The sequence below is a fragment of the Lepus europaeus genome, chromosome 3 (genome assembly GCF_033115175.1).
Source record: "Lepus europaeus isolate LE1 chromosome 3, mLepTim1.pri, whole genome shotgun sequence".
In the NCBI taxonomy this organism is placed as follows: domain Eukaryota; kingdom Metazoa; phylum Chordata; class Mammalia; order Lagomorpha; family Leporidae; genus Lepus; species Lepus europaeus.
The window spans coordinates 106,868,717-106,892,098 of record NC_084829.1 but is presented as its reverse complement, the minus strand read 5'-3'; the positions used below and the strand labels follow the sequence as shown (position 1 = coordinate 106,892,098).

At 41.7% G+C, this 23,382-nt stretch overlaps 1 protein-coding gene across 2 annotated transcripts in view; it reads left to right on the top strand.

Annotated features, from left to right (window-relative positions):
* The window catches only part of SESN1 (sestrin 1), a 113,864-nt gene extending 92,870 nt beyond the window's left edge, over positions 1-20,994 (top strand). For both annotated transcript variants that reach the window (XM_062186588.1, XM_062186589.1), the window contains exons 2-10: positions 7,958-8,023; positions 8,810-9,010; positions 9,589-9,771; positions 11,465-11,707; positions 14,474-14,621; positions 15,405-15,517; positions 16,766-16,956; positions 18,660-18,804; positions 19,872-20,994. In XM_062186588.1, the coding sequence (XP_062042572.1) occupies positions 7,958-8,023; positions 8,810-9,010; positions 9,589-9,771; positions 11,465-11,707; positions 14,474-14,621; positions 15,405-15,517; positions 16,766-16,956; positions 18,660-18,804; positions 19,872-19,958 (1,377 nt within the window). In that variant the 3' untranslated portion in view covers positions 19,959-20,994. The remainder of the gene's footprint in view (positions 1-7,957; positions 8,024-8,809; positions 9,011-9,588; positions 9,772-11,464; positions 11,708-14,473; positions 14,622-15,404; positions 15,518-16,765; positions 16,957-18,659; positions 18,805-19,871) is intronic.
* The last annotated feature ends 2,388 nt before the right edge of the window (positions 20,995-23,382 follow it).

Here is a 23,382-nt window from a genome sequence, read left to right as displayed (position 1 = left end):
GCTTCAGACCAGGGGGAAATCCCTCCGAGTCCGTTACCAGACGATGTTGCCTGGAATAAACGCCTTGGGCGAGCTCCGTGACGTTGTGCGCGGCGTTTACCCTGTTGATTAAACCGCCCCTTTTGTGTCCGAAGCGGCCCTCAGAGCTGTGGAGTTGTCACATTTTGTGTTTTCCTGAGTGGTTGCAAACAGGACACCATTTGGGAGTCGCTCATACAGCCTTTGAACCTTTGAAACGTTTTGATTCCGAAGAGGACAAGGGAGAAAGTAAAGAAATCACAATTAAAATTTGAATGGAAATCAGAATTGCCTTGGTTCAAGAAATCTGAAGATGAATTAATTTTTTTGCAGCTTTGCTTACTGAAATGACTCGAGTTCTGTAGTTATTTTTGTTGGTTGGTAACTGTAGTCTCTTATCAGTATGTTTATACAAATTTAAATGGACCCCATGAAGATAGTAGGACACCAAATATGTTTTTTAGATTTGAACCTTCGTGGGTACATGACATGCTCGTCGTTTACAGATAATAGAACAGCCTTTAAACATTTTGTGTAAGGTTGTTTTGAGAACACTTATTACCTAAGAGAGAAAACAGTGGGAAAGTGTTGAATTAGCATGTATGGTTTCTGTGTGCAGACCATAACATCTTTTCTCATTTTGAGTAGAAATGTGCCCCAACCGTGGTGCCTGAATAGATGTGTTATTTCTGGTGATGTTGATGTGCAGAATCCTGGTTCTTGCCCAGATCTAGAATTGCTAAATATAGCCATGTAAACTGGAATATAAAGAGAGACATGTTAGCTTGCATGCGCATTCCAGTGCCTAGGGGATTGTGTGCAGGAAACCAGGAAACTTTGTATATAGTTGTATTTCATTTTTAATACACCCAACATGCACAAAGATAAATTAGGAAGTAGTGCTTTACAGGAAAACCATTCATTTACAAAAGAATTAACACAATTCTGTCAAAGAGCAAGCTTCCATAATGCTTTTAAATCAGACTCTTTCCAGGAATGGAATTCCTGAGCAGGATGTGGAGCGCTCATAGGCCTGTGTCAACCTTACAAATGCGGTCCTTTGAAATCTGTGGATTTTATTTTTTCTAAAATATAGTTCACAGGAAGACCAAACTGGGGGGAGGGGGGAGGAGGCACCTGGAGGTTCTGTATATCTAAATTCTCTAGTAGTAGTGTTTATGACAATTTTAGAGAAGTGCTAGTATATTTTGTTATGGTGAGGATATTTCTTTACAATGCTTCTAGATCTCTTCATTTCTACTTAAAATGTTTACATGTCAAAAGCTATGGGAATGATTCTTCTAGGGAAGGGAACTTGCACTTTTTACACAATGTATCTTTACTTTGTTGAAATGTATTCCAAAAACACATACTGCTTTTATAATTTAAAAAAATATATATTATTGTTGTGATTATCAGTAATATGCTGAAGCATCTAGACATGTTTTGTGCAAGATGTACCGATAAGTGCTGTGACAAAAATAAAATGATTCAAATGGTTTGCTTATCTTTACTTTCCAGCTAATTTTGCAGGTAGGTAGATAGCATAAGTCAAACAAATGATTTAATTTTGCATTTGTGGCAAGTCATTCATCCTTTCTCTTAAGGATATTGCAGATCCATAAACAAACTTGAAACATCTGATTAGAACAGTACTTTCAGTACACAAGCACTGATTCATGCAGAGATACAAAACATACATAGTTCTTCTGTGGTGCTGTCAGCACCCACTGAGAGTTTTCATGCTCTGAAAGTCAATGTGTTAGGATTAGACCCTGATGAAGAAACAGATATGAGATCAGAGATTTGAAGTGACACTGTGATGTGGAGGCTGTTGTTGGCTCTCTGAGATGGTTGTGAGGGTTGTTGAGGGGACAGGACTTTTGGTTCTCAGGATAGTTTTTCCAGCCACACCTTCAGAGAGCCTGTGAGGTCTGTGCTGTGATTAGCATCTACATCTGCTTTTCACCAAAGCCATTTGCTGTTGGCAGCTCTGCCTCCTAGAACCCGGATTGGCCAATGTTTGTTCAGAGTCTGTAATTCAGTTCCTTACAGCTACAGGTGGAGGAATAATTGAAGTAACCTAAATAGGAATTTAAGAAATGCTTTTTGTTTGGCTTATGGTCACCATGTTGAATATCTGCATTGCCTTTTAAGATGCATTTATTTAAAAGGTGGGATGAGGGTGGGGACAGACAGAGAGTGGGAAAGAAAGAGAACTCTTCCATCCATTTGGTGACTCCCCAAATGCCCACAACAACCAGGGCCAGGCCAGGCAGGAGCCAGGAACTCCATCCAGATCTCCCACATGGGTGGCAGGGTCCCAGGTTTTTGGGCCATCACCTGCTGCCTCCCAGGGTGCACATTAGCAGGAAGCTGGGACTCAGACCAGGCACTCCAATATGGGATTGGGTGTTCCAAGCACTGGCTTAACCCACTGCACAACACCTGCCCCTGCCATGCCTTTTATTATCAGCACTGGCCAGAAATAAAGTTGTAATTAGTCATGTAACTAAGAAGAGTTTCAAAAGTGAGTTTTGCAGAAAATTGTAACTTTTAAACTTTGAAAAACTGAGACTATTGGGACTGGTGTTGTGGTGCAGCGGGTTAAGCTGCCACCTAAAATGCTGGCATCCCATCAGTTTGAGTCCATACTGCTCCACTTCCCATCCAGCTCCCTGCTAATGTGCCTGGGAAAGCAGCAGAAGATGGCTCAAGTGCTTGGGCCCCATGTGGGAGACCCAGATTAGTTTCAGACTCCTGGCTTCAGCCTCACCATTGTGACCATTTGGGGAGTGATCCAGATAATGGAGAATATCTTTTCGTCTGTGTCTGTCTGCCTCTCTCTCTTTCTCTTTCTCCTTCTAACTCTGCCTTTCAAGTAAATAAAAACTTAATACAATCATACAGCTACAGTTGTGTCTTGTGTCTAAAGCGATCTCCATGTTATCAAGAGCTCTTAAATGGACTCGAGACTAATAATTAAAGATTCCAGCACTAGAACTAGACTTCCTGGATTCAATCCCCATCCTACACTCACTAGTACTCACTTAGAGTTAGAAAACTTGGGTTCAGATTCCAGTGCTTTGATCATTGTGTGCTATGGAATAGAATTAATAATAGTACCTGCCTCATAGACTAATGTAAAGATCAGTCTAGAAAACTGACTTTTTTTCATGGAAACTATAGAATGCCTCATAGTCTTTCTAGACTTAAATATTATGGGTACATCATGTGCTCATTATTTACAGATAATAGAACTTTAAAAACAGTGCTCTAATTCATAGTAAATACTTTGTGCTAGCTGTTGCTGCTGTTACTATTATTAGCCCTAGTTTGCTTTTTGCCCATTTATGTAAGGCAAGTAATAAGCAAAAAGCTAACAGGCAGTTTGATCTTTGGTATCACTGACCAGTATTAGGGTGCCACAGTCTGGGAACACCAGCTCATGTGTCCTACTCTTTTTATTATTTATTTGAAAGTCAAAGTTACACAGAAAGAGAAGGAGAGGCAGAGAGAGAGAGAGAGAGAGAGAGGGAGGGAGAGAGGTCTTCCATCCGCTGGTTCACCCCTTAGATGGCCGCAACAGCTGGAGCTGCACCTATCTGAAGCCAGGAGTCAGAAGGCTCCTCCAGTTCTCCCATATGGATATAGAGGTCCAAGGACTTGGGCCATCTTCTACTGCTTTCGCAGGGCATTGCAGAGAGCTGGATCAGAAGTGGAGCAGCTGGGTCTTGAACCAGTGCCCATATGGGATGCTGGCACTGCAGGGTGTGACAGCCCCTCCACCTCTGAGACATAAAAACAACTAAAAATCAGACTAGATCTATAATAAAGCACTCACATGCATGTGTGTATAATCTGTAAGATATTTTTAGTCAGCTTTTTAAAAAAAATAAATTTATTTTAAGAAGCAACAGAGAAGACAAGGCAGAGATAGAAAAAGATCATCTATCCACTGATACACTCCAATATGGTCACCACAGCAAGGGCTGAGATAGGCCGAAGCCAGGAGTTTCATCCAAGTCTCCCATGTGGGTGCAGGGGCCCAAAGATTTGGGCCATCTTCTGCTTTCCCAGGCACTTTAGCAGGAAGCTGGATTGGAAGTGGAGCAGCTGGGACTCAAACTGGCACTCACATGGGATGCTGGAGCTGTAAGTGGCAGCTTTACCTTCTGTGCCACAGAGCTGGCCCCTTAGTCAACTGTTAAAAATGTATTATTTTACTTCAAAGGCAGAGTGATGGAGAGAGAGATCTTCCATCCTCTAGTTCATTCCCCTCATCGCCACAACAGCTGGAACTAGGTCCGGCGGAAGCCAGGAACCTCATCCTGGTATCCCAAATGGGTGGCAGAGACTGCAGTATTTGTGCCTCCATCCACTGCTTCTCAGGCATATTAGCAGGGAGCTAGATCAGAAGCAGAGTAGCAGGAGTTCAAGCCAGCACTCTGGGCAACCTAAGCAGTGACTTCCTCCACTGTGCCACAACACCAGCTTCTGTAAAATGTTCTGTCTTTCATAATGTAGTTGGGATTGATGACATTATTGCTCTTTATCATCACCACCCATATGTTACAGAGAACCCTTCAATTTAGAGGTTACATGCTATCTTGGCAGTTGCGCATTTACTAACATCAGGTTCCTGATTTTGACCCAACCCTCTAAGATTGCTCTGTAATTTTTATCCATCCATACTTGATACACCATTCCATTTTTGTCCTGGCTTTTTAGCTTCGTTTTATTTTTCTATGCTTTTTCCAAGATAAGGAGTCTTTATAAAACATTTCAATGAGAACCAGACCCATTGGGTAATCTAAAGGTAATTGTCACCTGTTTACTTTTCCCAGAGGTTAATTTGTGTGCAGTGGGAGGCTGGATGGAGTCAGTGCTCTACTTTCTGCCAGTGTATGCACTAGGATGAATTTGGATGCAATCTCAGAGCTCCCTGGGAACACCCAGATTAGTCCTTTGTCTTCTGCTGGGTCCGAGAGAAGGTAGAAAAGTCATGCCATGTCCTTTGTCCCATCATGACCCAGTGTGTCTGCTGAGAAAAGGAGAGACTCTCTTTTGACTCTAGCCCCCAAATATAAGAAAATGCACTTATTTGATTCTAGAACTACAGTAACTTTCTTGTTTTATTAGTCTTGATTAACCCTTTCTGTTTGAGGAAGAATTGATTTTGGATAATGCATCTATCTTCCCTTCTTCTAATCTTTCCTGTTACTGTTCTATCTTCCTCTCCCCACCCCCAGCATTTCCCCTTCTGCTTTTTTGGGATGACTCAGGCATCTCACAACTTCTTCAGTGTAGTTGGAAGTTGACTCTAGTAATCCAGGTGTGAGCTGGGTAAATTCTACTTCACCCAGAACTAGACTTGGATAAATACTGTAATGAGAGTCTCAAGTGTCAGGGACCCCAGTCCTCCCTTCGGTTGTCCCAGGATTATTTGAATAATCCAGTTCTGCCCTGTTTGAAATGACACGTTGTCATATACTGAAGTGCCAAGTGTAATGTCTTAATTGAAAATGAGCAACAATTCCTTGAAACATTTTGTTTAAATCAGATATTTTCCAAAGATTAAAGAAATGAGATAGGATAATGTTGATTTTAGCCTTAGAGTTTTGCCCAATATATTTTGTTTAAAAAGTGTGGGGGGGGGGAAGAGGGGGCAGCATTGTGGCATAGCAGATAAAGCTGCTGCCTGCAATGCTGGCATTCCATATGGGCACCAGATCCCATCCTGGCTGCTCCACTTCCAATCCAGCTTCTTGCTAATGGCCTGGGAAAAGCAGCAGAAGATGGACCAAGATATCTCTCCCTTTCCCCTCTCCCTCTCTCTGTAACTCTTTCAAATAAATAGATATTTTTAAAAAATTGTTTGTAGGGGCAGTGTTTAGCCTATTAGTTGATGTCCCCATCTCATATTGGAGTTGCCTGGGTTTGGGTCCCGGCTATTCTCCCAATTCTAGCCTCCATCTAATGTGCACAGGGGCAGCAGATGATGTCTCAAGTAGTTGGGGCTCTGGCATCCATGTGGGAGACCCAGAGTGAGTTCCTGGCTTCTGCCTGGCCCAACTCTCAGTATTGCAAGGAGTTGGGGAGTGAACCTGCAGATGGGAAATCAGTGTCAATCTCTCCCTCTCTCCCTGCCCCCACTTTTCTCTGCCTTTCAGGTAAATAAAATTTTAAAAAATTTAATCTTTAAAAAGGTATGTAATTATCAGAAATTCAGCAGTTTGAAAGGCATCATTTTATGTAGATGACTGCATTTGTACTGAAATGATGTATTCAGTAACAAGAATGTGTTTTGGCATTTACTATTGGATATTAAAATCAAGACACATCCATGGCCAGACTAGTGAATTAAGTGCCTCCCTTAATGAAGAGTATATGGTTAAAATATTGCTGTCTTCTATATCAGTGTGGAATAGCCAGGGTGAAACATCACTAATCTATAGTGTAAGGTTCATTGTGTTATTTTATGCACTCAGTTGGCAACCACAGCCTCCTTTGAACTTGAATCTTGATTTCTACTAATGAAGATTCTCTTAAACTTTGTCCTGCCTGCTTAATTTTTAAAAATCCATTTTGTTAAAAGGCTTTCATTTACTTGGACCAGATTTCTTGAACTGCTGCCACATGTACTCTATGCTACCACCCCCTCACCCTGCCTTTTTTTCTTTAAAAGGCGGGCATCTGGTTTGTATCATGAAGAACCTTTATATACAGTAGGGAGAAAACAGGAATAGGAATAATATTTCTGTGTAATTAGATAAGGAAGAGTTATTCTCTACTTGTATAAACTATTAACTTTTTGAAAAATAAGATTGATAGACCTCAAAGCAAGCCAAAAAATTATTTTTTTATAAAGACTTATATATTTACTTGAGAGGCAGAGTTAGAGAGGGAGAGACAAGAGAGAGGTCTTCCATCTGCCAACTCACTCCCCAAATGGCCACAATGGCCAGTTAATCCAAAGCCAGGAGCCAGGATCCAACTTCTTCTGGATCTCCTACTGCTTTCTGAGGCCGTCAGGAGGGAGCTGGATTGGAAGAGGAGCAACCAGGACTCGAACTGGCATTCATATGGGATGCTGGTGCTGCAGCTGGATGCTTAACCTACTATGCCACAGCACCAGCCTCCACCCCCTCCCCTTTTTTTCCTATAGCACCCCATGTTGAGGGTGTTACGGGGAGAGATGCTAAGAGTAGATTATCAGTTTTTGTTGACCACACTGCATTGTCAACCTGAGGTACAGAGTTCCAGATTAACTATGTCAAAGGCAGAAAACCATTACTGAAGTACTTGAGTTTTTCTAAAATATATAAAATTGATGATATCCCATACACAGAAAGCTTAATTTAAGGCAAATTAGGAAACAAAATGAGTTTTCTCTGAAATTATTTTAGTGAGCAGGTAGAGACGTCTTTTCATACCTTCTCTTTTGTCAATGTAAGCAGTTTTCATAATGTTTCCCTCCTTTCCATAAGGCCTTACTGTGGGCTGTAATAATAACTACACTTCTTCCAGGTCAGAGCGTCTAGGTGGAGATGCGGCTGCCTCATTTCCTCACAAGATGCTGGGGTTGGTATTTGGCTGAGTTTGGGACATACAAACACGTTGGTCTTATTTTGTCTCTGACAACCCACAGGGTTGGCTGCTGCGTGCTGAACTTTCTGTTCTGGACTTTCTGCCAAGTACTTTATGCAAAACTCTGGTTTTAGTGAAACGGGTTTTATTGTTTTTAGTCAGCTGTATTCTAAGTTGTTGTTGACTAGGTGATGCCAATAGAAGAGCGGTATGTATATATGGCCATGAGAACAAACCACCAAAACAAGCCTGTCCCTGTGTAACTGGTTGTTTTTCCCTCGCATTCCTGTAGTCTGAGTTCATGTTGTTTACTGCTGGAGGCCTGAGATGGTGTCATTTTCTTCTCTAGGAACTTGGAATTAGAATTCCTCGACCCCTAGGACACGGACCAAGCAGATTCATCCCAGAAAAGGAGGTATGTTGTCTGTGAAAGTACACAGTGAGCTGTATGCTTTTAAGGAAAAATTTTCATGACCTGCATCTTGGCATCTGAGCAACTGTTGGTCAACGACTTGTTTTATCCAGAGCTGATTGTAGTTAATCATGCTTTGGCAGTGAATCTGTGGGACTGGAAAGCTGTTGTGCTTGTGTTGATTTCTAGTATTTCATGATGCTTTTTTTAAACACCCACATTCAATCAAGTGCAGCCAAGACTTGGTTTTCACTAATAACACAGCAAACACTTACATTTGAATGTCATTTAGGTTTGCCTGTAAACAGAGATCCTTAGTCTCAACCATCTCCACAGGCCATTATATACACCAGCTCCCACCTGTGATGCTATAGCTGTAAAGGCGTCTCTGCTTCAGTTTTTAGAATGATTGCTAAGTAGTTAGTTTTGGTTCTGCGTAACTTGAGTGAGAGTAGGAAGTGTTGTCAGGAAATTCCTTAGTTGTCTGTTTGCAGGCTCTGCAAGTTTGATAATCTGAATCTGCTTCTAGATCTGGATTCTGGCCAAGCCTGCAGACAGCCTATCTAGATGGCCTTTAGGTTCAGCCTTTGTTGTTTAGCCCCCACTGGATGTGATCTATGACTGCCTGTTTTTTCTATCTTGCTACCAGTTGAGTTTAAATATGAAACTCTGCTCTCTTAAACCAAATGTAAGCTGCTTCTAAATGATACTTAGAGTTCAGTCCGCACATTTTCTTTCTTTAAAACTGACTCATGATGTGTATAACCAGAGTTTTCTCTCATTATGCAGATTCTCCAAGTGGGGAGTGAAGACGCACAGATGCATGCTTTATTTGCAGATTCTTTTGCTGCTTTGGGTCGTTTGGATAACATCACATTAGTGATGGTTTTCCACCCGCAATATTTAGAAAGTTTCTTAAAAACTCAACACTATCTACTGCAAATGGATGGGCCATTACCCCTACATTATCGGCACTACATTGGAATAATGGTTTGTAAATCAATGAAAAGTTATTTCAGCTTGCTTTTACTAATTTCTTTAAGATACAGTTAGTACTTTAAACACAGGAATAAATACTTATATTCTGATTGATATTAGGATTCCTGTTAGTCTGTTTTTTAAGTACACTTGCTTTCAAGTATAACAGAAAAAGAAACATTTATACAATTCTGAAAAAACATTTGCCATTAAGGGAATACAATACCTATTTCATTATTATATAAAGTTTATATTGACAAAGTGTTAATCTAGCCAATCTAAATAATATTCCATTATTTTAATTGAACTTTCCTCTTAATCTGAAGTTCCTGAAAGTTGTTATATAGGTATAGTTTCTAAAGTTCAAATACTTTTTATTAGATAATTTGTTCTTGGAATATTTCTGAGGTGTTTTCTGTGGTGTTTTTGCATTTTTAAAATGTTAATCTGAAAACTTCCATTTCTGTAGTTAATGGAAAATTTGAAAACAATAAAACTCATCTGTTTTGCACATTTACAGAAAAAAGATGAGTAGTATTTCAAGATTGTACTATTTAGAATTAGCCTAATCTTTTTTGTTTTCTCTTCAGGCTGCAGCAAGACATCGGTGCTCCTACCTAGTGAACCTGCACGTGAGCGACTTCCTTCACGTTGGTGGGGACCCCAAGTGGCTCAATGGCTTAGAGAATGCTCCTCCCAAACTGCAGAACTTAGGAGAACTCAACAAAGTATTAGCCCATAGACCCTGGCTTATTACCAAAGAGCACATTGAGGTAAGTAGTGAAGTAACGCATCTCAGGTGTCATTTTTAAAAACACTTTTTACAGACTTTCTTCTTTAAGAGTGGTTTTGGGTTACAAAAGGTACAGAATTCACCCCCCCCCCTTTAACCACTTCAACCTTCTCCTCCAGACATACATATTCTGTTATTAGCCTATAGGATTTGTGTGATAACATTTGTTGTAAGAGATGAATGAACACTGATTTGTTACGATGAGCGGAAGTCCGTGGTTCACTCTACGTTGGACAGTTCTATGGGTTTTGACTAGTGTAGAATGTTACAATATCCTAATGGTGATATGCAAAATACTTAATAGTCACTGCCTAAAAGTGCCCCCTGCTTCAGCGGGTTCATCCATCTCCCCTTCCTCCTGAAACCCTGTAACAGCTCACTTTTCTATTGTCTCACAGATTTGCCTTTTCCAGAATGTCGTATAGGTAGAATCATAGTATTACGCCTTTTCAGATTGGTCTCTCATTTAGCAATACACATTTAAAGTGCCCGCACTTCTTTCTGTGACATAGCCACTCGCTTATCACTGAAGAACGCTCCATTAGACGGGACACAGCGGCGTTCATCCATTTACCTGTTAAAGGACATCTTGGTTAAAGCCAGTTTGGGGTAGTTATGATAAAGCTGCTATGTTCATTTGTGAGCAGGCTTTTTTGTAGACAAACTTTTCAGTTTATTTGGATAAATAGGAGTGTGACTGCTGGATCACATGGGAGGGCCGTTTTTAACTTTGGAAGAAACTATGAAACTGTCTTCCAAAGCGGCTATACCAGTTTGCATTCCTGTTATTCCAGACCGTTGTCAGCACTGGGGTCAGGTGTTATGGATTTTAAAGCTGTCCTGAGACGTGAAGTGGCATCTCACCATGGAGCATCTTCATTTTTAAAATGCCACCTGAAACTAGTTCCTTCTGTTTCTATTTATTTAAAAAGGTGACCGAGTAAAAGTGGACTGATTTTCTTTAGAAGTGTCTACCATGCAGCAGAAATTCTTGAAAATACATCTTTTTGGTCTTGTCTTTCTATATTATTAATTAAACATTTTAGATATTGTTATATAACTGAAAATATTATTAAGAAGGTATAAAATTTGAATGATTAATACAGTGCCTATTCTGTATTTTCAAGTAAGAAGAAAATTACACAATATAAGAAAATGAATAAATCTGAAAAAAATACAGAATTTATGTGTAACTTTTAAACTAATTTGATGATTTAGGAAAAATCAGAATCAAGGTGTTCAAGCCATGTCATAAAAATTCCTCAAGGAAGCCTGCTAATAAACAAAGCATGACACTCACATAGCAACTTGCTCTTAAAATACAAATTTATTACATTTGGTTTGAGAGTTTGAACTAACAATACAGGAGTTTATTCATAACCCAGCATCTGAAATGCAGCAACTGCTTTTAACAGAAATGCATTCTATTAATTTTTAAATCAGTTTTTCAGAAAATCAAAATAATGTGTCATTAACATGTTAAGCTCTATTCATGAATACATTTTCATAAAAATTAGCAAATTATAGGTTCTACATGTTTCAAATTGTAATTTGCGCTAGGCTTTGTATGGTGACTAATCCTATTTTAGATAGATTAACTAAGATGAATTCTATACTTGCACTGTACCAGATCTCAGTATAAAGAAAAAAAAAATTTTTTTTTTTCCTTTGAGGGACTTTTAAAAGCTGAGGAGCACAGCTGGTCCCTTGCAGAACTGGTCCACGCGGTGGTTCTGCTCACACACTACCATTCTCTTGCCTCATTCACATTTGGCTGTGGAATCAGTCCAGAAATTCATTGTGATGGTGGCCACACATTCAGACCTCCTTCTGTGAGTAACTACTGCATCTGTGACATTACAAATGGCAATCACAGTGTGGATGAGACGCAGGTCAACTCAGCAGGAAATGTGTCGGTAAGTAGCTATTATTTGTTATGAGACTAATCACAATAAATTGCTGTGATATTATTTGTTTGGCTTCTTAGAAAATCAACCCTGCTAAGTCCACAGAGATACTAGACCCCTCTATGTATTCATTAAGGATGAAAGCCCTTCACCAGGTGCTGAGGGATGTACAAAACCCTGAGACATGCCCCCACCCCCACCCCGCCAGGAGATTACAGTCAAGTAATTTTAGGATCAGGAACCAACAGCCTGTGCCCATCAGGGCCAGCTAGTAGTGAGTGGCTACGGCAGTGTGGCCTGGCAGTGGCAGGCTCTTTGGGATGCCAGTCACATTCCATTTCTTTTTTTTTTTTTTGACAGGCAGAGTGGACAGTGAGAGAGAGAGACAGAGAGAAAGGTCTTCCTTTTGCCGTTGGTTCACCCTCCAATGGCTGCTGCGGCTGGCGCATCTCGCTGATCCGAAGCCAGGAGCCAGGTGCTTCTCCTGGTCTCCCATGGGGTGCAGGGCCCCAGGACTTAAGCCATCCTCCACTGCCTTCCCGGGCCATAGCAGAGAGCTGGCCTGGAAGAGGGGCAACCAGGATAGAATCCGGCACCCCAACCAGGACTAGAACCTGGTGTGCCGGCGCCGCAAGGCAGAGGATTAGCCTGTTGAGCCACAGCACCAGCCTCACATTCCATTTCTTCCCTTTTGCACAAATGAAACAGGCTGGCTTCTTAATTCTTCCTCTTTTAGAAGATTTAGTTGGCTTCAATCTGGAAGTTTCTCCCTTTAAAATTCTTTTTCATGCTCAACTTTGCCCAAACATAGAAGGTAAATTTGTTAAATACTTCCACCCTTATAAGCCCTTTCTCCCCTCTGGCTGTTATCCTCAGTTTTGTTGCTCCTTTGAAACAAAACAGAACAATTTGCATATTCTATGAGCAAATTTTAATTGCTGTATACAGTGAGTCTCCATTCCCTCTGCATGCTTCTGCTGCAGTGGAAAAGTAAGGCTTTATTTTATAGTGCAGAAGAAGCCAGGGAAGCATCGCAGTCCTCTGAACTGTTACTGTGAAGCAGTCAGACACATTGAGTTGCCTTCAACTTAAATATTTGAGTGTGGGCAAGTCACGGAGCCTCTCTGAGCCCCATCAGTTCTTTCATGTCTAAAGGTGAAACAGTTTCATGAGATTTAAAGTGCCTCTAAAGAGGTGAAGTGCCTTGTTCAGCATTTGGCATTTATCAGGTGCTAAATAAGAGGTAGCATTTACATATAGCAAAATCAACAGATGAAGAAAACTAATTTTACCATGGTTGATCCTAGAATACTGTATTGACAGGACTCAGTACCATCAGCTTCATCCTCCATCGCAGACCTGCTTCTAACCACTGGATGGGTCTCAAAGTCTGGAGGTTGCAGGAGGATTCTAGGGGGGAGGGTTGGTTACTGACTCTATCAGGGCAATAATTATGGAAATGTATACCCTAGGAAAATAGTACCATCACAGGAGGACTTGCCATCATAACATTACTAGAAAAAGGACTTATACTGGGTATTGTGGTCTGTTTGGGTCATATGAATATATAAAGCACAGGTAGCACAGACTGCCTCTTAATATGGAATGACACTGCAGTCATTCTACAACAAGTATTTCTTGTCTATCTACTGTGGACCAGGTACTATGCTGGGCTCTGAGTACGTACTAATAAAACAGCAGGTTCCCTACCCTTCAGAAAGGTTGTTCAGGGTGTGTGTGTTGGGGGGCGGGCAGCACTGACTCAGTTCCATGTGAACAACTGCAAGTTGTGATTGGTATTCTGAAGGAGTGAGGAGAATGCTGTGTGAGAGCAATTCTCAGCTGTGAAGTAGGGGCAGGTGGCCAGGAGAGGTACATAAGGCCACACCGAAGGATCGGTGTGTAGAAGCCAGGCAAACAGTGGGAGGTAAGAGATCTTCAGGACGTTCCTGGGGAAGGAAATGACATTTGAAAAAAGAGAAACATTAATTCTTTATTTGAACATTCAGAGTTGAGATTTTTAGATGTGTTGTCTGTCCATTTTATAAAATACAGTCCACGGATTTGATCAGCTTTCATAGAAAAGATGCATGGGATATAAAAAATGTATGTGGTTCAACTAGCTCACTAGTCACCTGGCCAGTCCTCTCACGTGCTGGACCCCACTTGTAGATGCGACACTGCCGTAGAATCCCAGGAAGTGATAGCTGCCTCACTGCCAGAGGTCTAGTGGCCAACCCTAGCCATGTAAGAATGTTTCCTTTTTAATAATAGGACTACTATTTTAAAGATGGCCATAGGTGACAATATGCCCAATGCTCGTATTAGGTGCAAAACCACTTACACTTTGTAGATCTTGTTGAACTGAGCAAGTAGAAGTTGACTTTTAAAAATATTTATTCAAAAGTCAGAGTTACAGACGGAGGAAGGGAGAGACAGAGATCTTCCATCTATCTGTTGGTTCACTGTCTAGATGGTTACAACAGCCAGCATTGGTTCAAGCTGAAGCCAGGAGCTTCATCCAGGTCTCCTAGGTCTTCTGCCTGGCCCAGCCCTGGCTACTGGTAGACATTTGCGTAGTGAACCACTAGGTGCAAGACCTCTTTTTGTCTGTTTCTGTCTGCTTTTCAAATAAAGTTTTTTTTTAATTGTAAGAAAATCTGTTTCCTGTATTCTGTAAGCTAAAAATGTGTATGAGCCAGACTTCATAAAAGAATACCCACCAGCTTCATTCTGTGTTTGCCGTATGTAAGACTGATTGTGTTTCTTCTGTAGGTAAGTGATTCCTTCTTTGAGGTGGAGGCCCTCATGGAAAAGATGAAGCAGTTACAGGAATGCAGAGATGAAGAAGAGGCAAGCCAAGAAGAGATGGCTTCACGTTTTGAAATAGAAAAGAGAGAGAGCATGCTGGTCCTCTCTTCAGGTGAGAGCCGTCGTTACAGAGTTGATATAATTTGGGTTCTGGTGCTAAAATCACAGCTAATGAGCTTTTAAACTTGAGTAAGTCACTTAAATATTAGTGTCCATTTTTTTCTCCTCTATCAGTTCATAAAGCCTTCAGATTGCTTCCAGCTTTGAAATTCTATGATTCGTTAAAAGGAGCTATTTCTTAAGTTACCAATAACCTAAATCCTTTAGCCCTTATCTATAAGTAGACTATCAGGATTTTTTAAAAGGAAAAAATATATTTGGAGATATTGACAATAATAGAATGGGAGAAAGAGTATTAGTATTAAAAGCATCATATTTCTTAATAGCAAAGAAGCATTAAACTGACATAATAAGTTGGGTGTTAACTTGTTTTTCCTGAGGAAAAGTTTTTGTTCTCTTCTGTGCGTGAAGATGTAGAGTTGCCATATGATACTGTCCTTACGAGAAACCATTATCTCATCAGCTCCTAAACATGATGATGATGCAGAGAGGTGTCCATACTTTGTATACTTTTTTCAAGTAGAACCTGACATCTATAAATCAGAGTTGGGACACAGGGGTGGGGATTTTATAGAGAGGCTCTCCTTTTAGTACACTGTTTACTGGCAAGTAAGCTGCTTCCTTTTATAGTTTCCAGACTATTTTGACTGATACTGGTTACTTGGTGTCAGAGAAAGGGTTATCCTATTTTTACTTGTTATGGGCAAAATGAATTTTAACTAGCATCTATAATGAAAAAGCTTTCAATGGCTTTTTTTTATTATTATTATTTCAGATGATGAAGAAGTTGCACCAGCAAGAGATGTATCTCGTCACTTTGAGGATACTAGTTATGGCTATAAAGATTTCTCTCGACATGGGATGCATGTTCCAACATTTCGAGTCCAGGTAGAACTGCAACTCTTTGTACATGACCGATTAAAAATAGCTCCATCTGACTTCAAATAAGAAAGAGCCATCTAGATTTGAGAACTGTGCTAAGTGCCTTGCAAGAAGTAGCTCAAGGGCAGTAGTAGCCGTATCCTCCAGTTACTGGATGAAAGTTGAGACCCATCAACTAATTAGCAAATATTTATTCTGTATTCTAATCTTGTAATATTACTTCTATTCCATCATTAGAATCATACTGTAGTTTCAATATATACCTTAAATCCTTTTTGTCAAAATATTTAATTAAGATAAATATTGTTAGAGGCCAATGTTAAATAAGTGTTTTCCTAGAATTGTAACATTTGAGAACCATAACATTTTTTGTTTCTCTTCCCAAGAAACTAAAGGAGCAAAATTTAGGCACAAGAAAAAGTTGCAGAATATTTGTCTTTGATAGTTTAATGTGTTATCAAATATAACAGATTAGAAATTGAAGAGATTGTCCTGGCTGGAAATCTTATGGAAAGAGATTTGGATTAGGATGGCCAGCAACCAAGGGTATTGTAAGTAGAGGAGGTTATAGGCAACAACTGAGCTTAAGTTGAGGGGTGGAGTGAGAGGAGGGATGAGAAAGAGTGGCAGGGCAGCTGAGAACCTCAAGGATCCTATTGTTCTAGTAGTGCTAAATTAGTGAGGGGTGCCTTAATGTTAGGCATCTTATAGTAGGTTAAATGGGGCTTGTAGGTTCTGACCAGAGTCATGGCATAATGCCAGAGATATTTTAATAAGTATGGGAGCAACACAGAAGTAGTCAGAGGTTGCTACATTTTATTTGAGGTGAAAAGAAGCAAGGAAATTTTAAGTAGGAAAACTAGGAGACTCGGTGAAAAGGCAGAAATCAGAAGGAGGTAGGAGGACTGAGTGACAGGAGTTGAACTAGAGATCTGAGGACCATTTGAAAGGCTACAGCAATGGAAAAGGAGAGGACTTCCAAGACGGGCCTCATCTGGCTGCTGAGTGGAAGACAGTGAAAACTGCAGCCCCAAATTAGTGGCCTGGGTTCAAGGGGAAGAGAGGGCCTCCACTGGTTTTTAAACTTGCAGAGTTACTACACGTGACCTTTTGAATGCTGTTACATGGAGATTGAGGACAAGGGACTGGGAGCCTGGGAGCAAGGCCTGGGTTCAGGCTCGGCGTCCTGCAGGGCTGCAGACGTGCACCTGGCGCCTCTTGGTGACTCACGTTTGTTCTGTCCCCCGTGTTTAGGACTATTGCTGGGAAGACCACGGCTATTCTTTGGTAAATCGCCTTTATCCTGATGTGGGACAGTTGATTGATGAAAAATTTCACATCGCTTACAATCTTACTTATAACACAATGGCAATGCACAAAGATGTTGATACCTCAATGCTTAGACGGGCTATTTGGAACTATATTCACTGCATGTTTGGCATAAGGTCAGTCTGTTTTCTTACGTTTATAAAGAGCTATCTTCCGCTAGGCTCAATGACGCAGGTGCACAGAGCACACATGCACAGACCCACCATCCCCTCCCCAGAAGCTTATTTTTATGTTTCTTATGCTTCAGAGAACCACATGGCTGCAGCTCTGTGTGTGTGTATATATATATATATATATATATATATATATATATATATATATATATATTTTTTTTTTTTTTTTTTTTTTTTTTTTTTTTTTCCTTTCTCTCCCCTAGTTAGGCAGCAGGGAGAGACAGCTGTCGTTTAACTCTTGTCACTGTCCCTGTCTCTAGGCAAGCCTGGTCCGTGAGCTGGATGAAGAGGCCAGGCTTGCGACTCCGTGTATCTGGTGGCGTTTCTGATCTCCTGACATGCTCCTGTTCCTGTGGCTCGTCCTTCCGAGGAGCATCTCTCCCATCACAGTGCAAGGCTCATGTCCTTACCCCTCGGTCTCAGCCACATTCCCACGTTATGTAGGAAATGCAGCCGTTCTGCCTACTCACGTGTGTACACAAGCTCCTTGCTGCGCTGCCTTCTAGTTGTCTTAGCTATAAAATGAATAGCAAGGAAAGCTTGACTTTATCAGTGACTCTGGTCAAAATCTACAAACTCCATTTAACCTACTCTAGACTGCTCCAGCATTTAAAGCACATCTGACCAATTTTAGATTGAGTTCCAGAATCAGTGGCAAGACTGTTGACTTTCAGTCTCCCGAATGGTTGTAGGATGAGAACTCTCCCCCTTTTCTACTGAAAACCCAGTAGGTGACTTCAGGGCCTGTGCGATCAAGAATCCAGCGCCTGGTGATGCAGGGCAAGCAGTGATGCACGTGACCTCCTGGCTTGAAGCAGAACAGCCATTGCTTAGTGTAGACATTGAGGTCACACCCAGGCCACATCCCCTGCCCCACAATGTTTTCTGCTCTAACTGCAGAAACTCCTGGAAACATGAGTTTACAAATTCTAATTTTTGGGCTGGCGCCATGGCTCACTTGGCTAATCCTCCGCCTGCGGTGCCAGTACCCCAGGTTCTAGTCCTGGTTGCTCCTCTTCCAGTCCAGCTCTCTGCTGTGGCCCGGGAAGGCAGTGGAAGATGGCCCAAGTGCTTGGGCCCTGCACCTGCATGGGAGACCAGGAAGAAGCACCTGGCTCCTGGCTTCAGATCAGCACAGTGCGCCAGCCATAGCGGCCATTTGGGGGGTGAACCAATGGAAGGAAGACCTCTCTGTCTCTCTCTCTCCCTGTCTAAATCTGCCTGTCAAAAAATTCTAATTTTTATAACATATTGGTAATAGCAGTAATAATTTGTTAATTTCTTATAGCAGTACTCATAAGCTCTGTTTCCAGAATTTGTTCATCACAATGTGGTTGCTTGCACATGACTGTAAATACACACTGCTGCTTGGTACCCAGTGCTACAGTGTCAACTTCCAGCAGTGATTTGCTTGGGCACTACACAATTTTCTGTTCCCCTCCCTACGTACTCTGCTTCTTATCCCCTGCCTACTCACTTATCCATCCTTAATTAAACATCGGAAAGCGATATCATTGTTGGCACACACATTGCCTACACACAGAGAGAGAAAGAATACAGCACTTACTACTTATGTACATAATTTCACAAGAAGAAAAAAGATAATGCATTGAAAATCGTGTTATTCCCACTATGTCTTCTAACAGGTATGATGACTATGACTATGGTGAAATTAACCAGCTTTTGGATCGTAGCTTTAAAGTTTATATCAAAACTGTCGTTTGCACTCCTGAAAAGGTTACCAAAAGAATGTATGACAGCTTCTGGAGGCAGTTCAAGCACTCTGAGAAGGTACGTGCCTCTGCCCGTCGTGGCTCATTGACGCTGTGACGCCCCCTCACCTGACACGACGGCTCTCAGTGCTCCCTGGGAAGGGAACCTCATTATGGAGATGGGGAATAAAGGCAGGAGGGCATACTCACTGTCCGAGTGCTGGCAGAGCTGCTACTTAGGAGGAGGAAAACTATTTTGCTTTAGAGTTCTTCTTAATTGATTTGAAAGGCAAACAGATTTTTCCATCGGCTGGCTGATTCCCTAGATGCCCACAACAAAAAGTTTACAGAAAAAGTGATCAAAAGCTATTTATCTTGGTGCAAAAATATTTTGAAATCCATGCATTTAAGGGGGTCTTAGAGAAATTCTACATTTCAGAATTTTCTTTGCACCAAAATAAACCTGTCATTCCATTCCATAAGTTACCTTGTATAACCAGAAATGTCCACGCTCTTTGAAATATCTTTGTGGAAATTACTGAAGGATGTTTTGGCGAGGGAAGTTGGGTGTTTTCATAAAGCAGTGTCGAGGTTTTCTGAAACGTCACAGATCTCCCAGAAAAGAGATACATCCATCTAAAAAGAACATCAGTCAGCTTTTGTTTTTCTTCAATAAACCCAGGATGTGGACGCTGGTTGGTGGTGCGCTTCTCAAGGATAGAACATACACAGACTTCTCCTCCTTCCCAGTGCCTAAACAAGATAGTATGACAGCCGTGTGCGTAGCATTCACCTCAGACAAGGGTACCTCGGAAAGTGGTGGAAAATGACATTAATTAGAAGTTTACCTTGGAGCAAAAAAGTTTTGAAAGCCATGGAATTTCTTCATAATAGCCATCTTCCACAAATGTTTAAGCCACCTGAAGATTATGTAAACTATGCAGGAGGATGGGTGTGGGTTCCGTGCAAAGCCTGTGCCCTTTTACACGAGGGATGGGAGCAGCTACAGACTTCAGGGTCCTGGAACGAGTTTCCCATGATCCTGAGGGAACACCTGTACTAATCTGTGGTGTGTGTTCACTGATGCATTGGAAAACAAGGAATGCTTACACCTCTCCCTTATGTGATGTTGTGTTTCCTATTTAGGTTCATGTTAATCTGCTTCTTATAGAAGCTCGGATGCAAGCAGAACTCCTTTATGCTCTGAGAGCCATTACTCGCTATATGACCTGATGCCTTTCCTCCCCTGAAGACGACTGGGGAGTGATCAGCGGATATAGTCTACAAGGGGAAGGTACCATGCCCCAGGACCAATGGTAGATCAAAAGAATTCAGAAATCCATTGTGCCACGATTCCTTTAGTTTCTGCTATTTTACTGTGGAAATACCACTGCTGGCACGAGCAGTGTGTGCCTGGCAGCTTCAAGTGTAGAGCTGTGAAGAGGAGCTGCCGTCCAGTGTTTCTGCTTCTTGACAGTGCAAGATGCTGTGCAGCTGTTAAAGCGGCAGACAGTAACTCCAAATCCTGTCGCTTCTGTGTTAAATAAGATAACAAATGGAGCATGCAAAGAATGGGACTTGGATAAGGACTCGAGCTTTATACAAAGAATTCTAGAAGATTTGGTGCTGCTACTCTGGCTGGTGGAATGAACAGATGGCTGTTCCAGTTAAGCTATTAGTAATAGACGTGAACACTGCTACTATCTGAGCCTTCATACATAATTTGTGTGGTTTCAAATTAAACTTGCATACATGTTAATTTTTTTGCATCTAAAAAATGCATAGAATTATTACTCACAGCTCAGCAAAGACCGTTTTGATGGTAACAGTTAATTTCTCTGTCTATAGTTTTTTTTTTTTAAACTCAGTTATTGACTGATAACTACATTACAGTGGCATTCTTTAAGATTGCTTTTTGAGAAAAAAATGAAAGTATGCACATTATCAGAAAAACTGGCTATCTTTTGATACGCTGTTCCACGAGGTTCTCCGACACTGGGGGCAGTGTCCCCTCGCGGCAGCGTTGCCGCGGACTGCTGTGCAGCCCCAGGGCGCGCCACCCCGTGCTCCCCACTTTAAAGGGCGTGCAGCTCCTGAAATAATAAAGCTGGAAAATGTTTTTAGTCAGGTTATCAAACTTGATTTACAAAAAAAGCTAACTTTGTTTGGAATACAGGTTTGGAAAAAAAATGTATTAAGAACTTTGTATTCTGGAAGCGTGAATTGCTTTTGAAGTCTGTCAGTATTATTGGTATTTTTCAATAAAGAATAATTTTTCTCCAATTTTATTTGCTGTCTCAGTAACAGTGGTGAGTTTCTACTCACTTTCCTAAGCCAAGCAGATTCACGCTGCCTTCAGAGGAAGAGGCTTCTGGGAAACAGAACTCCCAGGGCCAGACTAAGACACAAGGAGAGCTGGGTGTAGGACTGCGTACTTAAGAGCGGATGAGCAGAGCTTTGAGAACATGGAGGTGGAGGCGGAGCCTGCCCTGTGCACGCTGCTTTCTGTTGCTGTAACAGACTACTTGGGACTGGCTCATTTACATAGAAAAGTAGTGTCTTTTGGCTCATGGTTCTGGAGGATGGAAAGTCCAAGATCCAATGGCTGCCTCTGGTGATGGGTGTATGCTATGTCAACTTGTGCTGGAAAAAGAAGGGAATGGGTATGGGGCAGAGAGAGAAAGGGGCCAAACTCCCACAGACAGCTAACCCATGCCTGGAGGACAGGAGTAATCCGTGACCCCAGCACCCGGGGTGCCGGCGCCGCAGGTGGAGGATTAGCCTATTGAGCCGCGTCACCGAGCCGCGTCACCGGCCAGAATTGTACTCTTGCTCTTGCTTTTTATTCATTAGAAAATAGACTACTTAGTAGAGGCTCTAGCCAACAGAATGATGACAGGACGAGATCAATAGATTGTGCCATCTTAGTTCACTGATGCCTATGATCCCTTTTCAAGAAGCCAAAGTGGAACCAAAAACTTTAATGAACAACAAAGGGTGTTTATACCTAAGGCCATGAAAGTGCTCGGGATACAAAGTTGATGTTTCAGTGCCTCCCACGGAACAGGTGCTTCCTCTAACTCTGTTTTCTCAAAAGTCAACATGCAGGATTTCTAATGTTACTATGGAACCTTTTGAAACAAATAGTTTCCAAGATAATTGGGGAAGACAGAATGCTCTAAAGAGATATCAAAACCCGCCCCGACCAGAGGAAAATTCTTATCTAAAATAATCATGAAAATATTTCTGGCTGAAGTTCCTAGAATTCAGTTTCTTAAAATCTGGGTATCTCATTCATTGATAAAATTTGAAGAACTTTATTATTAGGTCAACCTTAAGTATGTCTTACTATAAAAGTGGATTAAATTCCAAAGACATATTTATTCCCAATTATTTAGGCGTAACTTCATACATAAAGTGCTGATGTTTTAAAAATTAATAGTGAAGGTGTGTTAATTCTGAGTGTAGCTATTCCTTATCAGTTTTAATCCACTTTGGTACTGCTGGCAGGTAGGTAGGTAACTACAGCTCGTGGATAACCATATTATCCATTGGCAAGATACTCCAGACGCTTATTAGCATATCTGTGTAGCTGTCAAAGGACAGTACAAGGCAGGTTGATGTGGGGGTGTGGGCAGCAAGATGGCAGGCAGACTGAGCTCTGTGTCCTCATCCTCCACCAGAGCCTGAGTAGACGCGGACCCCCGAGCCTTTGTGCGCACTCTAGAAACCGGCGAAGGCAGAGCCCTGGAGGAGGCTGCAGCAGATGGCTGGAAAGCACCAGCACTTTGCTCACCATTCTCAACACTGCCTTGTATTACCGGGGGGAATCTTCCCAAGTCTCAGTTCCTCCCTCGAGACAGAAAACAAATAGAATTTCTGTTGGATGTTCTGACGTGGCAGAGGGCAGCCTGAGGGACTGATTTCTGTCTTCCTTCGGAGCTGTGTGGGTCAGGGGAGTGGTGGTAGGCTTTGCCACCTGGAGTCTGCTGTGGGCCCATGAGACCAGCCTGGAGTGTGCAGTCCTGCAGGCGGTGTTGGGGGAGGAAGAGAGGACGGAGGCCTAGAAGCAGAAATGGAAACAGCTCCTGAGAAGTGGCAGGAGGGAGCCGCTTAAGGGAGTGGAGACAGTTCAAAGCAGCCATATGGTCAAGGATACTTCAAAAATATCCTGGAAAATAGCGTTAGATGATAAGGTTCATTTTCAGTAAGACCCCCACCCCGTACTGGAGCAGAAACACACAGCCTGGAGAAGACACACCCCCAGAAAAGATGTGTGAGGTTCCAGAAGGTCTAAGCAGGCTCGTGGGTACAAGTCTCCCCTTGCGCAAAGCCGACTGTGAAAACTGGGGCGAGTGGTGGTTTTTTCAAGTGCCCACATCTCAGCAGAAGATTGTAAGCCAAACAAAGGAATGGGAAATGTGGCTCAACCGAAGGAACCGATCTCCAGAAACTAACCCTGCAGAAATGAAAACCTACGACCACTTGAAGATAGCTAAGAGAGAATGGAGACAATTAAATGCAGTCAGAAAAAGAATGCATGGGCAAAATGAGAATGTCAATAAAGAGAAACTAAAAAAGCAAACAAATTCTGCAGCTGAAGAATACAATAGCTGAACTGAAAGAATTCACAAGAGATTCAACAGCAGAACTCATA